This window comes from Saccostrea cucullata, unplaced genomic scaffold (genome assembly GCF_032062105.1).
Source record: "Saccostrea cucullata isolate Sc308-1 unplaced genomic scaffold, CSIRO_AGI_Scuc_v1 ctg2597, whole genome shotgun sequence".
NCBI classification, from domain to species: domain Eukaryota; kingdom Metazoa; phylum Mollusca; class Bivalvia; order Ostreida; family Ostreidae; genus Saccostrea; species Saccostrea cuccullata.
In genome coordinates, this window is record NW_026935730.1 from 5734 (window position 1) to 25153 (window position 19420).

At 31.4% G+C, this 19420-nt stretch overlaps 1 protein-coding gene across 1 annotated transcript; it reads right to left on the bottom strand.

Moving 5' to 3' along the window:
• Positions 1-1458: 1458 nt before the first annotated feature.
• On the bottom strand, positions 1459-17595 carry LOC134243638 (sushi, nidogen and EGF-like domain-containing protein 1). The gene is made up of 9 exons (XM_062725881.1): positions 17510-17595; positions 17062-17265; positions 16152-16314; positions 11906-12060; positions 11477-11704; positions 10714-10848; positions 6551-6688; positions 5912-6052; positions 1459-1622 (listed from the first exon to the last, which is right to left on the bottom strand). The coding sequence occupies exons 1-9, from the start codon at positions 17574-17576 to the stop codon at positions 1459-1461; spliced, it is 1395 nt and encodes a 464-aa protein (XP_062581865.1). The 5' UTR covers positions 17577-17595.
• Between the last annotated feature and the right edge of the window lie 1825 nt (positions 17596-19420).

Sequence of the window (19420 nt, forward strand, 5' to 3'; positions counted from 1 at the left end):
TCTTTAGTCCCCTTCCTCCGGTTTCAACTGTGATGGACCAGTAAGTTTGACATTATAAATGTTAATTTGTCATACAACATTCATGATAATTCATGATAATGTCCATTGTTTGGTCTTCCTCGTGATTTTTACACTCATAGACTAAATATTACATCAGTCAATGATCTTTTTCATAAACCCTCGAATAAAACAATATTTAATACGGATTTGGTAAAGGTCGGTTATTTTTTTCACTGGATGAATGATTTTCAATTTTTTTCAATGACGATTTGGCAAAAAGTAAGGAAAAGAAAGTTGAAGGAATATAGAAATCAATGGTTTGTAACCATGTAACAGAAAGTTTTCAAGTTTCCATAATTTGATGTTTTGAAAGTTTTATTCTGAACATACTTTCTTGTATAATTAATAAAATTGGATTTGTAACAAGTTCTAATTATAACAACTAAGGAATTATTTAACAAATAATTTAAATGTTTTCAAGCTCCCTGTACATATTTGAAGCAATTAAATAAACCGTATAAATGACCATAAAAGTACTAAATAATTGATATGAGCTTATCTTTCATAAAAGAATATTTACTCTTTATGGTATACATAGAAAGTTTACATGTACAAACCCATGGTTAATAAGTTTTTTTCCAAGTCAAAATGCAATCAAATGAAGATTATCTGATACAATCTCTTTTGGTATTACAGTATTTATTCCGTAAACTTATTCATAGATTTTTTTTAACTATTTAAAAATATTTTTTATGTGATTATTTATACGAAAGAAAAAATGTTACGAATAGTTCATAAATCATAACTTTAAAAAAGCAAAGTTGTGTTTTGTATTAACCAGTATACATACATATTGCAAATGATTTAATTAACCAAGATTAATGTACTCTGTTCTAGATTTGACATCAGTTTTTGTTATTTCCATATAGTGAGAAACATCGATTCCTGTATTATTACTGGGCATTGGGTCGTGAATATGAGCATACTCGGATTTGTCTTCTTTTCTGGCCACAGTACTTTCGTAGCCTGGATCTGAATTCCTGGAATAAGACGGTCGGCATTTTGTTCTCAGGAAACAGAGAAAGGGTGCTATAACCAACAAGATTATGACCATAGATAGTAATGAGACTGCCAGAAGGAATATGCTGTTCGTAATGGTTGTTTCTGTACAAAAGGGAGAAAAAAGATTTTTAATTCATAGATGGAACTTTTACTATGTTAGTGGAATCACTGTTCTAAAAGGCATGGAACAGGCATGCGGGCATTTCTGTGCCTGTAAAAAATATCATTAAATGGTTAAAGTTACTCTATGAATTTCGTTTTGTCCCTAGAAGGAGACCATTCTTTGTAAATCAGATATATTGTACGTTTAGGGAAAAGTATGACAACAAAGAAATTTTCATATTTAGAAAATTATTTGAATTTGAGATAAACACTTGACGTTAACCTATTTATCCTTTAATTTTTTGTTATACCTGTGGAAATTCCAGTCTGACAAAACTCTCCAGATCTGCCTTCATTACATCTAATACAATGTCCCGTCTCTGGGTTACATATATTATCTCTGCAGTCGTTGCTACAAGACTGATTACAGATAACTCCATAGAACGTCGAGGCACATACTGTAGTTAAACGATTAAATATAATGACCTTTGGTTAATTAGCAAGATAAAATTTGTAAAATGAAAAGAGGGATCAGACAAGGCTGTTCAATATCAGCAATTCTTTATATTTTAGGTTGTGGAAATTTTGTCTATAAAGATTAAAGAAAACAAGAATATACGAGGGCCGTTCAAAAATTACGCGGACTTGTTGCATAGTAAAAATATTTGACGACAAAAACAAATAAAAAGTTACACATGTTGTTGACATATGTTTACTTATATGACTTGCAAAATTTCATTTCAAAATATTGCCAATTCCCATCAGTAGTGGGTTCTGAATTAACATATATCCTGGAGTCACGGCGCAGTGCGGGCGTAATATCTGCGACGTCATTAACGTCATAAAAATGTGCGCTCACATCTTTTCAAAGTACTCCCCCTTGTGTTTGATACAAAGTTTGTGTCGCCTTATCCACTAATCGTATGCATTTTTGTACCATTTCCTGTCCAAGTTAGCTACTATAGATCTAGTCGCATATTTCAGTTCGTCAATATTTTCAAACTTCCTGCCGCGAAGCTTTGATTTTACAGTAGGGAAGACTTTAAAGTCCATTGGGGCCAAATCAGGACTGTAAGGAGCATGTTCCACTCTTTCAAGACCAAGAAGATCAAGTTCTAGAATTGTTGATTCAGCTCGATGTGCAGGTGCATTATCTTGATGCAAGATCATATCTGCCAAGTTTTTGACTGGCCGTTTTTTCCGTACGGCTTGAAGGAGATCTCGTCTAATAACCTGTAAAATTAAATATCAGATTCATTATGGGTTTATTTGAGCTTTACCACGATATCCAAAACGTGATAATAATATTAAAAATAAATAAATTTAATAATATGCTAAATGAGTAAAAAATTTCCGTGATTAAAAAATAATTATTGTTATTTAAAATGCACCTATTTACATGTAGCTCATTTTTAAATCTTATGTATCTTTAGCGTAAATTATTCTACTCGTCTTTAAAACTGACCTTCGAATAATAATCTGCGTTGACAGTTTGGTGGGCTGGGACAACGTGGATCAGTAACATGCCTTTAATGTCCATAAAGAAAATAAACATGTTTTTCCTAGACGATTGGCGGACTTTCGCTTTTTGTGGGGGAGGAGAAGATTTTCTTTTCCAAGCAGATGATTGCTGTTTTGTCTCAGGGTCAAAATAAAAAAGCCATGTTTCATCGGTTGTGATAATCCTGTTTAGAAAAGAGTCTCCTTCACTTGAGTGTCGTCTAAGGAAATTCCTGGACAATCGAACACGCTTGGCTTTATCATTTTCGGACAATAATCTAGGAATCCACCTTGCCGAAACCCTGCTCATGTTCAAATGATCAGTTAAAATTGTATGTACAGTTCCAGTACTAATCCCAACAAGTGATGATATTTCTTGAACTGTGTGACGTCGGTCATTTTCAATCACATTCTTAACACTTAATATCAGGTTTTCGTCTATGATCATCTTCCGTCCCCGTCCTGGATCGTCTTCCACTGAAGTCCTACCATCTGAAAATCTTTTGTGCCATTTGAAGACAAGTGTTCAGCATACTGCTGGTTTAATGTCCGCTTGATCTAGCATCTTTTTTGTCTCTGTTGGAGTCTTCCCGAGCGCCACACAAAATTTTATGAAAGTCCGATGCGCCGTGACGTCACTTGACGCCATTGTTGCAGCTGTTTTTGGACCGAAGACTTCAGAGAAAAACTTCAATATTTCTATTAATTTTCCAAATATTACGTCAAAAATTTAAACAAGTCATGACGTAACAATGAAAAGATACTGCAGAACAAATTTATGATTTTTCCCGCGAATTATCGGAAATAAATGAGTAAAAAAATTGATTCTGAAATTTGTTTTTTCTACGTTTTCACCTTGCTCCGTACATCAATTTTTGCAATATTATAACATGAATATTTTCGGAAAAAATTATAATTAATAACAAATAATGCCATAAATTATTTAAATACATTAAGGAATATATTATTGTAAAATTTTATTTATATCTGACGTCTGTAAAATAAGATATTACCCGAGTCCGCGTAATTTTTGAACGGCCCTCGTAGAAGGCTTTCAACATGCTGATGACATGACAGTGGCATAAAAAAATATTGAATCTCTGAATCAAGCTTTGGTTACTATAAACAATTTTTGTCTTCATGCAGGTTCTAAAGTAAAACTGAATGTATTCTTCTTGGTCCTTTGAAAAAATCTCTTTAGAGAAATAGGGAGCATTACGGTTACAAATGAGGCAGTAAAGTGTCTAGGCATTTATATAGGTCATGATAAACTACAATGTTATAATAAAAATTGGATGAAAGTCTATCATGAAATAGAGGCTCTATTCGAATCATGAAAAGAAGAAAACTGACATTATTTGGGAAATGTACTGTAATAAACTCTTTAGCGCTTTCAAAACTAATTTATCTAGCAAATATGTTAGAAACACCCAATGAAAATTATATTAAAAATATTAATAAACTAATATTCAATTTTATATGGAATAAAACAGATCTTATCAAAAGAAACACAATGATTGGTCATATTAAGGACGGTGGGTTAGGGATAATTGATAATGAGTCTAAGTTTAGAGCGATTAAAGCCTCATCTGTATGTAGATTGAGAAAAACAGATCACTGCATTAATAGCTACATAAATAGTTATTGTATTCTAATAAATATTAATATCGACTATGTGATTAACACCACGGAAAATAAAATAGAAAAATTCGAAATGATACGAAAGATGCCTCTATTTTATAAACAAGTATTTACATGTTTCAATGCATGCAAACAATTGCACGATAACCTCAGTGTTGAACTCTTTCTTAAACAACCGATATGGTCAAATTTAAGATACTCATATGAAGGAAAAACAATCTACTTTAAAAATTGGCTCAAAAGCAATATATTGTTTGTTTAAGATCTATTTTCCGAGAATGGTCTAAAATCATCCGATGAAATGGCAGGGATTTTGATAAATAAGAGTAATTGGTTATGTGAATATAAATTCATACACTCGATCTTTAAAAAGTATGAAAAAGATATGATTTCTCTCTGTATAAACATCTTAAGGTGTCATTAAATACTTTATGTTTTAATAAATATACAACAAAATTCTTTTATAATGAATTTTTAAAAAGCAAATTTCAAACTCCGCTTGTGCAAACAAAGTATTCTTAAGAATTTAATATACCTAAGAGAGACTAGGAAAAAATCTACATAAACAAAATAGAGTTATCAAAAGATAAACAAGTTGCGGAATTCAACTATAAGCTATTAAATAATATTCTGTCTAGCAATTATTTTGCAACTAAGATAAATAAAAAGTATAATTACTCATGTAAAATATGTGTCGAAGATGTAGAACATTCAAAGCATCTAATTTTTGATTGTGCTAATGTGCGAGAAATCTGGGCTATAGTTAGCAATTTCTTAGGCTTTGATGTAAAATGGAAACATATAATTTTTGGTTTTTACATTGATAGAAATGAAACCACTGTCATGTATAATTTACTGTTATCATTTGTAGCTTTTAAGATATACAAATATAAAATGTATTGTCGATTAGAAAATATTGATGAAACACATATAGGAATATATTATTTTATTTAAAATCTTGTATTTTGAATTATTTTGAAATATTACATATTATGGGAGATACAAAATACTCTTTATTTTTTAAAAATCTATTGAAAAAAAGTAATTGTTTAAATGTCTTTGAGGGGGACCAGACCCTCAGGACGAACGCAAGAAAGGGGGGGGGGGGTAAAATAACAGACTCTGAGATGGTGAAAAGCTTACCTCCCTTCTAGATGTTATAATTAAAACTGTTACAGAAATATGTTGCAAACTGGTATAATATTGTAAAATACCACTACATTCTTTTAACTATACAGACCTCTATTTTTTTTCCTTAAAATATTTTCTCTAGAGTTTTGTTTCCCTAGCAACATAAAGGTATAATTTTCTATCTTTTTAAGTATTTTGTTAATATACAACTTGATTGTTACACCTTTCAAGTATATAATTTTTGCTATCCAGTCTAGGGAGCCCCTGGCATCCTTGGTGAGGGTTATTATAAGGGGACATATGCGGATGTCTTTGCTCCAAAATTATATTGTTATCATGTTTTCATTGAATAAAATATTTTTAAAAAATCTTCATTAAAAAAAATAGCAAGGGTGCTCAGGGTTACCCATAAAAGAATATTAACTCTCTTTATATACAGATCTAAGTTTTAAACATGTGGATTATATCTACTCACGTTTCCGACACCTGGATCCAATCCAGCCATCCCTACACCCTCCATCACATGACCCATTCACGTGATCACACGACATGGGATCCAAACAATGTGGACTACAGTGATCCTTACACATCAGTCCGAAATGTCCAGGATCACATTCTAGAAAATATAAATTTATTGCTTCTCTTTAATAAAGTAAGCGCCAATAAGAATATGAGAAATATAGGAAATAAGAATATAAGAAATTAAGCGTCATTTGAATAACTAGCATTTAAATTACGGAATTATGTAACAGTTACTTGATCCGAAGAGTCGTATTGACTCGGTTTGTGTACGAAGTGACTGGACACCGTATCACGTCGAGTTGACTGATGCAGATCTTTAAAAAAGTGTGCATGTCAAAAAGATGTGATACCGCACTTCAGATAAAGTTACGGGTACGACCCCCTTCCCTAAACTATAGCTTGCTTTATATGAAAAGATATTTCATAAAGATACTTCTTCGGTTCTGGTGCAAAATAGTTCAGCAATATCCAACATAATAAAAAATAAATGCACTTGTACAGAAAAAGACATATACAGTTTTTTTTATCTTACTTTAACTTCGAAAAAATATTGTATTTAGTATATATAAGATATGAATAAAAATTAGATAACCTTGATCACATTTATCTCCTCTCCATCCAGGAGAACACTCTCCAGGACATGATCCATTCACGTGGTTACACGGAGTATTATTGATGCATGGCCCACAATGCAAAGAACAACCTTGACCATATTTACCAGCTGGGCATTCTAAATTATATATAATACGGAAGTTAGTACATTGAGTTATTTTTTCCCAATTTCCTAGTTTATTCAAGGGGGAAGAAATTGATTTTATTTGAAGAAGCTAAAATCACAGTGCTAGCCAGGAAGACGCATTTGCATGGGGATTTTTTTTTAGGGGGGGGGGGGGTGTTCCTAAAAAAAATTAAGTTCCGAAAATTAGCATTTATTTAGGTGCGATAAATATACGCGATTTTCGCAGCCTTCTTTAAATGTATTTAATTTTATGCTTTCTGAGTCGAGAAAATTAATCTTTGCAAATTGATTTCAAACTCTTCGTATTTTATCTTACTTTATTTAGAAATTACCACATGTTATAACATCGAAACACACTGAATGAAGTTTTAACATAAAAAGTATGAAGTAAAGGTTTTCCAAAGTACAACCTTTGAACAGTTCATACACTGTCTGCAACAATACCAACACATTGGGAATTTTCTACTTTTATATCATTTTGTGTGTTATTATAAATTATATTATAATTATAATAATGGACCGTTATTATAAATTATAATTATAATTATAATAATGGACCGTGGCTTGGGTACTTAGGAGAAGTAAGCATTCTTTTCTGATCGTCCCAAATACATTTAAATTCCGTTGGTTGCAGAAATATCTTGCCGAGTTGACTAAGATTGTTTTTTGACCAGACAGGCAGAACCAGTAACACAGTTTTTAATTAAAAAAAGAGTCATTTATTCATAAAATAACAAAAATAAAATTTGTACAAATAACAGGAATCAAAAAGGATTAGAGAAACTTACAAAGTTTTATCTTCAATAAACATTGTGCAATCTGATCCCCAACAAACATAACCTAAAATTACATGAGAATAAACTGCTCAAATCTATACAAAACACAACCTGCCTGTACACAAAAAAGGTAGGTTATCTAAAAACATACGGGCCAGGCACATGCAAGTAATTGAAAACCGAGAAGATGGTTCTGGGGTTGTATGGAGGGTATTTTAAACTTGTTTTCTTTGAAATTTTTGCGTGCTTCTCCTTTTAATAAAATAATACACAATGATCACACAAGATGAGGAGGCACGCTGATTGGCCAAAAAGTCCAAACTGTGCCTGGTTTTGGTAAAGCTAGGTACATGGACGTAGCCGAGTTAAACAGAACTAGGTATGATTAAAACTACGTACATAACGAAATCAATAAAATAACAAATATTTGATATGAATAATGCATGTCACATAAATGTTATCATTTTGTATTTTATATAAGAAATAACTTATTGATTCCTTAAAATTGCTCTCTACGAAGTAGTTAAAATTAAAGCCATAAACTGGGAGAAAATTCTGGGCAAAATACGTTAGGAAATATATTTCTCAAAAAGTTATAATGACAACCCTAGAATTCAATGAATTTCTCCTTTAAATGAGTATTCAATGCATATAAGATAGATTAATAAAATTGTGCATGTTGACAATAGATAAGCAGAAAAACCCTGATCGCTGTAGTCAGTAATATCTCAATTTATGTAAAAGATGTTACATAAATGTCGAAATTTGAATACTAGTTTGACTTCATAAAGATAGATCTAGTCGACATTGGATGGATATAATTTTTGCAAAAAATGAAACTTAATCATACATATAAATATCGAGATGAATTTCACATGTGAAAATATATGGGTTTTCCCCTCTCAAATACGTTTTTGTATAAATATACCACATAGTAATATGAAATACAGTCGACATATAATGCAGCACAGTGGAATATTCAAAATATAATTAGTGACCTGTCCTCCAAGGCTGCATGAATATGGAAGTTCCGCTTTCATTTGATAACACTTCCTACAGAAACATTAATGTTTTTAGCTTGTCTTCTTCAGTTTTTCGTGAAAAATAAATAATAATCCAGTTTTAATTCTTCAGAAAAGGTGTTATTATTGAAACAAATTTTTATTGAAGAAAAAAAAAGTTTCTTTTCATGTCTTTAGGCTACATGTATATAAAGTTAAGGAGGTTTGATCCTGAACTTTTGAGCAGATTTTGATCCTGTCCTTTATTTATAAAATTCTTCATGATTTTTAGGTTCAAAAAATAAATCTGAATTCCATAATGCCAACTGAACAATATTCAATGAAAAAAAACACTATAAAATTCCATTCAAGTAGAATTAAGCTAGGAACTATCTTTTGTGGCGGAAGGTTTTTTTTAGAAGAAATGATCAATGTTTTTCCTTTTGAACTATAACAGTACTGTTAATTTTAGATTCCTTTTTTCCATGCTGGTTGCACACAAAGCTGTTTTTTGCAGTGAAACATTGTATGCTGATTTTGAAATATCTATGGAACTATTTCTTATGAATTCCTTCAACGAAGTGTGACAAATATAGTAAACATATTCTGAAAATCCAGGGGAAAAATGAGCCAATTTCAACTTAAAATTTACGCTTTTTTAGTAATATCTGAAAATTTACATCATATACCCCCATTTTATTACTCACATTTTATTAGTGCAGGAAGGTCAAAGAATTGAATCTGCGAAGTAATTTGGAACTTTTTCTTAGTCACAATTTTAAAGTTTCTTTTTTGAATAAACTTAAAGTTCATTTTGTATCAAGCTTTGATTGGATAAAATATAAGACACAAATTTCAGTGCAAAAAGGTCAAATTAAATGTACTGTAGCGCCAAAAGAAGCATATTGACCCCCATTTTTTCATTTGAAGTTTAATTACGTTATGTATGTAGAAATTAAAAATATACTTGGCAAACAGAGTTGAAGACATTAAATATAAGGATCAAACGTCGTTAAAAGCATGTTTGCGTTTACTTCTTTTATCTTTCGTAAAAGCTCGCAGCTTTCTATGTGAAATCAATGAAATATACATTTTTTTGTAGACGGACAAAAACAGGACCTTTTAAAAACTGAATTAATTTTAATAAATCTATTTATTTAAGGAATGAAGCTTATTTCAACTTATGTTGTGAGATATAACATAAATTTGGACAGAGTACGCATTATAAACCGCGAAGGAGTTTATAAAAAAGCGTAAACTGCCCCAAGTTATGTTATATCGTATAACATAGGTTGAAATAAGCTTCATTCCTTATTATTCAATTTCAATGAAGACAATGAGACAATTTTTTTTTTCATTTTTTCCTTCGAAAAAAAAGCTTCTCAAATATCGCATATTTTAAAAGTTAACCTCAGGCAAGTTATGTTATTCAAAATGGATAAAACCGTTTAACCAATCAAATGACGTGTTACAGCTAAAATTATATTTTTGCACTTTGTGGAAAGTGCTGCTGCTTTCAATAGAATTCATATTTTATTTGTTAAAATTTCATGTAATCTGGCTCATGTAAAAATATGCATGACCTTTACCATGTATATTATGTCACCATTAAGTAAACCCTGGATTTTAAGAATGCAGCAGTAATTTTCAAGCTAAGGAAAATATTCCGTTTAATGTTGAAATGCATTTCTCAGTGAAAAACTACTTTGTAAGCCTCTCATAGCACGTGAAAGACGTCATTTTTATCGACAAGTTCGATGCGATTAGTGATTTTTTATAAACTGCTATGTGGGATTTAACAAGCAACTGTTTTTAATGTATTGATTAGTTTTAATGGTGTTTATTATACTAATATAGTATTAAGTTTCAAATTGTTTCATGTCTTGATATTACGAGGCATAGCTTTTTCTGTGATGTCATAATAAACAATTCCCGTATAAATTAGGCCACGTCCCTTTGTTCTAGTCTTAACTATTCTGCGCTTTTATTTTTGCAGTTTTCAGAAGTGATAAAAAAATCATGATAGTTTTGAATTTAAAGTTTAAACAATTTAAATGAATTGTCTGTTCTTATCCAAATCCAAAATGTGATAAAAATAATGTTACATCAGAATCCTGTATCAGGAATATATAGTACCCTGATAAAGAAGAAAACAAGCCTAGGAGTAGGATAATGAAATTGAATGAAGATTATATCCTAGCAATATGGTTCTACCTAGTGTAGCTTACTACATATATACCTGTTTCACAATACTGTCCAGAGTATCCATCGTTACACTCAAAACATTCTCCTATCTGAGAGTGACATGTGTTATTCAAACAATTCTGAGGACACTTTGACGTGCAGTTTCCTCCGTAAAATCCCAAGTCACATCCTGCAATTCACAACAAAAGAACTACTTTTACTGATCTTCTATTGCGAGATAAAACTGATTAAAAAAGCATTATGTGAAGTCGATACCTGTATGCAAGTCATGAATGAATTTATATGTATGTTATAAGCCATGGTACAGTAGTAAATAACTTACTGAGGATGCCAACGTTTCAAATAAACAAGAAGGTTTATAAATACCAAAAAATTGCAAGAAACATTCAAATCACTAAATTATTTCTAATTTTTCTGTACTTTACATTTGCTACCGATCATGACTTTTTAAAACTAAAGAAAAGTGTGTTTTTATTCCGTACACTTGCAAAATTTAACTAACGATTTTGCATTAAATAGAACGCTTTGAGTTTTAACAAGCATTTAAAATCGTGAAAAATATGCCATTGCCTTTTTCGTAGTTTTGAGTTTCTGAAAAAAAGAAATTATTTAAAAAAAAATCATTTTCTTTTCTTATTTAACAATTTGTTGAGGAAGCTGGTTGGGCCTGGGGCACAATAAAGCCCAGTAAAACGAAAATACAAGAAAAAAATAAAAAAAATATCTAATGGAGAATATTTAAAACGCAGATAGTACCATGGCGTTTATGAATCAATCCAAGAGAAGAGAACAGTTACCTTTTACTTCGATTTCACATATATTTATATACGAAAAGTCGGATACATTAGGAAATGATGTTGTATTTTTTGCATTGTACACAGTAACGTAGCGACCGTAAGTGACACAGTCTACCGTGACGTTATTATGAGGTATTTGTTGTATATCATGTTGATAACAGAGAGTTCCTGATCTCCAGTCTTCTGTATCAGATACATACACAGAAAATCCAGACAAGGTGTTCCCTTCTGGAGAGAAATCATACAAAAGATGAATCATTATACCTTATGATGATTTGTCTAAAGAATAGTTATAGCCCAGCCACATATTTATATGATAAGATTAAAAATATCAATTCACATATTTTTGCAGAGATATTTTATTTTGAATACCATATATTAGTACCTTTGATTGAGCAACATTTTAACATCTACTCCATTATTCCTTACTTTGACATTTAACAGCCACAGCTGATCCTGATGGACAGCCATATGATCCTTTTATACATCTATTTATGTTAACTTCATTGCCTGCACAGTTCAATTTATTTTCATAAAATGGAGCCGATGAGGAATCAATAGATTTGGAATGAAGGGGACTGTCTCTAAAAAAAATAAAGAATTTATGTTTCATAAAATGTTTTATATACAAGCTTGTTTACATTGTTATTGACATAGTTAGATAAAAACTGCAGTTATTATTAATATGTTGCATGAAGAACCCTAAGGCAGGATCTATTGATCTGGATCGAATTTTTAACTATATAAATTGGCGGAAACATGAGGTTGTGGTCAATTTAAAATGAAGAATTAATCCATTTATACTAACATATATCTATATCAAATGAGTATGTATCTATATATACATTTGTATATAAAAATATACCGAACCATTGAAATTTCCCTGTCTTACCAGTTAAGGCGTGTTATTAGATTTGAACAGTTTGATTTATTGTACATTCGACTTTTCGAGAATTCGGCTTTGCGGTAATTTCATCTTATCAACAAAGGACGGGAAATTTCCCACCCTTTATTGCGATTTGTGCAATAATTGGATAAATTTCATAGAATACCCGGGCAACATGCATTTTGAGGGCATATTTCTCTTGTAGATTCACACAGAATGTCTTCAATTTACCCCAATTAATCACCTGTGCCAGTCAAATGTAAACGCGATTCATCAACTCTGATTCAGAGGGGTAGGGGAAAGGGGCGTTTCACATTCAAGTTTTCGCTATTGTTAGAATATGTACATAATGGACAAGTGAAAGGAAAAGGGATATGTCCAACATTATAACAGCACACTCAGGCTTCAAAAAACAATCCCTTTACTGAAATAAACAACAACGCCAAAAATCTACATGCCATGTGAATAGAATGTAAAAAATAAATATCACACTTTACCCACCATGTCAGCTTAAGTATGCAATGACTTTTAAACAGTTTGATATTTTATGGGCAGACTTATCCTAGTCACGTAATAAACTTCTGAATGATCAGTGTCACCAGTCCACCTATGCTAAGCATCCAATAATGATTACTTGATTGATTTATTGATAGAATATTCTTAACGTCCCTCTTAAGAAATTTTCACTCATATGGAAACGCCACCACTTGCCGGTAGAGAGCTGTAAATTTGTTCCTTAATCGGCAGTCAGGGCCATTGAGGAGGGAGAGGTCATTTTTGTGTCAGCACCTACTGCAACACGGAACCTCGGTTTATACGGTCTCATTCAAAGGACCGGTCTCCACGTCCACAATGGGATTTACAACCGCGACATAAGGATTGAGACCCTACTTTGCGACTCTTGAGCAGACGCTCTAACCACTGCGCCAGGCTGGCAACTAATTACTTTGACAACCAATAACCTGAATTGTTAAATTTGTCTAGTGCATGCCTTAAAAGCATATATTACTCGACATTAACACAAATATGGTACTTTATTCACCTTCTAATCTGGTGAAACAATTCCTCATTGTATATATGCATTTAATTGCTATATTTTTTTTTACGTTTGGACTAATCACTTAACCTCTGTCAAAGTTTTGCTGCTACAAAAGCAGGTAAGAATGGTTCATTCGAAAATGTCATCCAATAACTTGGTCATTTGAACTCAAATGCAAGCAGACGTTGAATTAAAATTAATGTTTTTAAGTTCTAAATTCCAAACTTGGTCATAAGAATTCCAAAGTTAGATGTTTCCTCTTATTCACGTACTGCCACCGAGTATCAAAAAAAAGAGAGGTTAGTAGATAACTGTTTTAGGAAGAAAGATTACAGAATGGTTTTTAGGTCAGCTTATGGCTGCTCAAAAAAGGTGTACACTTTTTGTAGCATCAGCTCAATATGGAACAGAAGAAATTTCAACTGTTAAGAGGTCATCATATAGTTGCTTATAAAACAGTTATTAAGTGAGTGATCTTGGCAAGGTTTTGCTTTGAAATGTGCAAGCTTGTTCATGAGATCAGTATATGACTGCTAATGTCTATTCACGTCATGAGCTTCATACATTTTACACTTCAATTTGCTTGTGTAAGCAGTTTGTGAGCTTATATACATGAGATAAGAATCTTATATACATGAGATAAGAATTTTTCTGCTCAGAAAAACTGTACAGTAGTCAAAATCTAAGCAGATGTTTGTTTTTGAATTAGTGTATGAGGTCAGCATAAACATGTAGCTGCTCAAAAACTGCATGGCAGTTGGAGCTTATCATACCTTTGTTCTTACATTTTATAAAAACTGTATTGTATAAATGAGCTTACCATAGTAGGATTTGTTGTTAAATATTGTTTTACGAGGTCAGCATATGGGGGTTTTTATATTATCTTTATTTATCTTAAAGGGTTAGCAACTGCTCCTCGTCAATATTGTTACTTAGCCAGATAACTCTTTTATATGATATTTTAATTTGTTGATGTTTGTTACAAAGGTTTGACCATATACTTTATATACATAATTTGACAAGATAGATGCTTAAAGCAATAACATAAAATTAATATGAATACCGGTATAATACTACATATGTACCTACATCAACACGAGTCATTAAGTCTGTCCGCACAGTGTTATTCAATGAATTGTCTATTTTTGGGCTGACTGAATGCGTCTCGGTAGCTTCTTTGTTTACACCACCTTCATGTCAGACTTACATTGTAATTATTAAGTAACAGTACATGTAACTGGGATAAGTCGCAGTATTATAGTTTTGTTAAAATGGTTCCTATATAAAGTTTAGAAGGTAAAATAAATATCTTTTATAGTCTGAAAATTTCCACGCATAGCAATGTTATGCGCCGGGTATAGTTTTTGCTAATCACCCCTCGGAAAATTTAAATGCAAATTTTGCCACCGATTTTTATTTCCAAGGATAAATCTATAGACTGATGATGTCATAATGACTTCAGCTGCATTGTGCCGTCATTAGGATTTCAGATTATTCTTGCAGTATTATCTTACTCCAAAAAAAATTCAATCCTCAGAAATAATACTATACATCAGTGTAATAAAACACTTATCCACTGTTTGAGAGTGGGAAGCTCTTTCATCAAACCCTTGACAGGGACTATTCCCCTTGGCAAGCCCTTTGGGAATAGTTCCCTGTCGCGGGTTTGATAAAAAAGCTATCCCACTCAAAACCAGTGGATAAGTGTATAATATATCATATCAAAGTTGAAACTATTCATCAATTTTCCTTATCCCAGCTATAATTTACATGAGTGTACGTAATTGTGTATTTTATGTCTTTTGTCATTTATCTGGTCATGACATGTTCACCCAACTCAATTTCTTCTGTTTCCTTTAGTGGTTCAAACAAAAAGGACAAGCTGTGGAAAGGCGTTTAATATTATGAGATTTATTGTTCTTTAATAAAAAAAAACTGGATGAAAAAATATTTTTATCTTATAAAAAAAAATGCCTAGGGAAAAAGAAGAATGAGAAATATATAACGTGCTCAAAATAGAAACAAAAATCTGAATTAAAGTATTTCAAATATTAATACACATTGTTTGATTTAATTACTTACCTTCGAGCCTAATGCAAGGATTAAAGATTTGTTTTTCAAATTAAAAGAAATATTCTATATTTGAAAAATACACATGTTAAAAAAACACTTGTTAGGAATTCTCAAGTTGTTGTTGTACTCGAAGTTAACACTTTCGTAATTTGTACATCACTTGATAATTAAATAATACGTGTTTATTTAAATTTTTTTCTTTCAAATTTATAGATTATTTCTTTTAACTATTTATTTATCAATACAACCCCTATACCCATTTTAATTCTACAACTCATTTTTTAATTTTTTTGCATTTGATCTCTTTCTAAAATAATATCAATATAAACCCTAATGATTTTCAATCTGTTAGGTACGTAAGATTCTGTTATTTCTATTTTTTTTTTGTATGGAATAACATTATATTCGACCATGTTGATATAATCTGCTCTTTAAAAATACTATGAACAGGAGTTGTATTTTCAGAGTATCTTTTTCATAAAGATTTCATATAGATACATGTATTTGAATACGCTTTAAGATGTTTGAAAAGAAATGAATTTTTGAATTAACATAAACTACTAGAATAAAAACAAAAATCAAAAATCCCTTTTATAGCTTGCAATTATTATGATCAGGATAATCAATTCTATCAAACGTCGTCATATGTCATAAAAAATAATCAAATGTATACTCACGGTAAAAAACCCCAAGCCAGACAAACGACCTGGGCATCTTTTGCATCAAAGCTATCCAAACAAATTCTTCTTAGTGAATTGGCAGCAAAGACTGGTCCGTCTCCATTTGTATCAGCATAGATACCAGAATCAGATGTTCTTAATGAGGATGCATCAAGACCAACTGAAAATTAAATAGGTATGTTTAGATCTTTGAATGTTATAGAATTAATTTTTTTAGAGGATTTTTAAAAAAAAAAAAATAGAATAATAATACACATCATTTATTTATATATCTGCCCTAGCAATATCATGAAACATTTCATGCCAAACAAATACCTAAATCTTTTACATTTCTTTTCGTTTTTTTATGACACAGTGACATTTATGCTAAGTTTGTCCACTAACAAAAACTAAATATTTCCATTTCTATTTGTTTTCTTTGTGATAAATGTAACTCTTTCAAAGTAAGTGGAGTTGCTTCTTTGTTAAAATTCTCCCCGAATGTTAATCAGGCAAATCGATACTCCAGGAACTTAAGAGGCCTCATACACATGTAAATCTCGTGCGCGTTTGTCTTTGTGTCTGACGCTAGGGAGGCAAGATATGCGTGCAAATTTCGTGCGGCTGCCTCTGTGTTTGACATGGGAGTAACAAAATCTATTAGTCGACGTTTTTGAAATCTTAATCTACAATTTTATTTCACAATGAAATGGAAATATAACGAATCAAGTAAGTAAAGTAAAGTTAGTAAAGTATGCCAGGGACACGACAGCAGGAAACGTAGTATAAATTATGCATAATGGGCTTCCCTTGCTTCCAATTATCGTCGATGTCCTGGCATACTAAATAAATATTCATAAAACATTGACCAATTTATTTTGTTTGACAAATGAAATAAGAGTAAAGTAACGTAAATCTAAATGCTTACAGCCCCCGTGTAAGATTGAGATCGATGCTATATTTTTATTCTCCCCGAGATCCACTGTTAACCACGCCTCTTTCTGACCGGAAGCTGTCAGTGCACATTCCAGTAGGTATGTACTCTTGTCTCCGTCCACGGCTTTACTTGGTGAAAAGTATCCGTAATTGTATCTACTACTGACCTTCACAGGTTTCCTACTGGCAAGATTTTCTAGAAGTAATTGTATATTTAATTTATTCTACTCTTTTTTTCATCTTTATTGACATGCTTCAAAACACAACCTTTATGGTATCTGATTCCTGATATTCTTAAAATAAGTTGATTGTTTGCACTTTTATACATGATTTTTTGTTCTGTTTATTTCCTGACTTTTAAAAATAAATCTTAAATATTGAATTGTAAAGCTTTTAATGTTTTCGTACGACTTAAACATGTAACAAATATTAAAACCTACCATATTGTTGAGAATTGATAAGGAACTGGCTGAAAATAAGTAGAAAATTGATGACACCGAGGTCCATAATGTATTAATTGAGATCCCTGTTCATATTGGAACCATCCTCTCTTGTGAAATATCCCAAGTTATAACGTAAAATACTCCTGCTTTGCGTTGATATTTATCTAACACTGTTTTAAGGACTGCGTTAAAATATATAAATGGTTCATAAAAAGCTTTTTTCTTACTCCCGGAGCAATGAAATATTTAAATCATGCTTCTTTGTTAGTTTGTCAATTTCCGGTTTGGTGAACAAGTAACTACGAATATAAAATGTTTGTAACCACAAATAGGAAGGTGAATATAAAACTACACCCAAACGTACAACTTTACTTTTTTCGAATCTATTTCTGTTCATATTCTGAATTCATATTATGTTCATAGCCTGAAAAATTCAGGCTAAAGCATTATATGAGTTGAAAACATGATGTACAATCTCTTCTTTATATGGAATTGGCTAATTAAGTATAGAAATTAAGAAGAATATTTTGAAAGTAATTTTCAAAAGTCGAATGCATTTTTTAAACTTTGACATGAAGTAATAATTCTTGTTATGTGTAAAGTAAGGGAAGAAACCTTTATATACAATCAGGGATTTTTTTCACATTAAGGTATGTCACTCGTGAAATTTGTTAAATCAAGGATTTATTGAGAGTACTCATATAGAGTGACTCAAAATCTCAGAGAAAATAGGGGGTCAGTGTTCATCTTACTGATCTACGGTACAATAAAGTAGACCTTTTTGCACTTAAATTTTAACTCTTTTAATTCTTAAACCTTTATTATATTTTATCAGATGTAAAAATATTATCTTATTTTACGTAAAATATTTTGAATAATATTTATCATTGAAAAAATCTTGCAAATTAATGCGCGTAAATTATTGTGTGACTTTTTCGCACTAAAAAGTAACATATTCTGGTGTATTAAAAACTAAATAGTCAATAAAACATTTTCTTAAATCAAGCTTTTTACGACTAAGTGCTGCTCAGTAACAAGTAACGAGTACTTCAAAATAATGAAAGAAAAAGTTGGGGTCAGTGATATACAGTATGTGATTTTCAGGCAAAAAATGGCATTAATTTTACATTGAGTTATTTGACATATCTTCATTTTTTGGCAAAGTTTGTTGAAGGAAGGTGTAAAACTTGTTCTAAAAATATAAATTAAGATCAATACTAAATATTCCTAGCAATATCATAATGGAAAATAGTCTCCGAGTAAAAGTATGTGAGGCTGAAGGTCCAAGATCTTAAATTTAACAAATGTGCAGATTTGCAGAATTATCTGCTACATGTAAATATCCTTCCAACACACAAAAAAAATAGTTCCTCACAAATCTTGCTTCTTTGTAGCTTTTTGAGCAGTTTTTGCGTTGAAAGTTAAAACATTAACATTGTTGAAATTAGATTTATTTCAGATTCCCTATAAATCAAACAAACAATATGGATGTTATTTTGCTTGTTTAATATGGCGCTTCTGGCCGCGGTGATCAATTTGCTGTGGCTTCCACAGGGCTGCCCCACAATCAACAATCAATACAACAAATGTGACGACCCAAATCGGGCGGATCATGCACTGGGTAGGTCACAAGTGCATAAACGGCACCAATGCAATAATCAATCAAATTCAATCAATCAATTATTAATCAATCAGTCAATCAATCATTTCAAATATCAATCAAGTCAATTACTTGTTAATCAATCAATTATTAATCAATCAATCAATTCAAATATCAATCAAGTCAATAAACAATGGAATGAGCGTAAGAATATGTGTTGCACTCGTCCAATCGCGTTGAGGTGCGACGGAATACGCAAACACTAGGAATTCCAACCACGACAAGGCTGAAGTGGACGGTATCCCAAT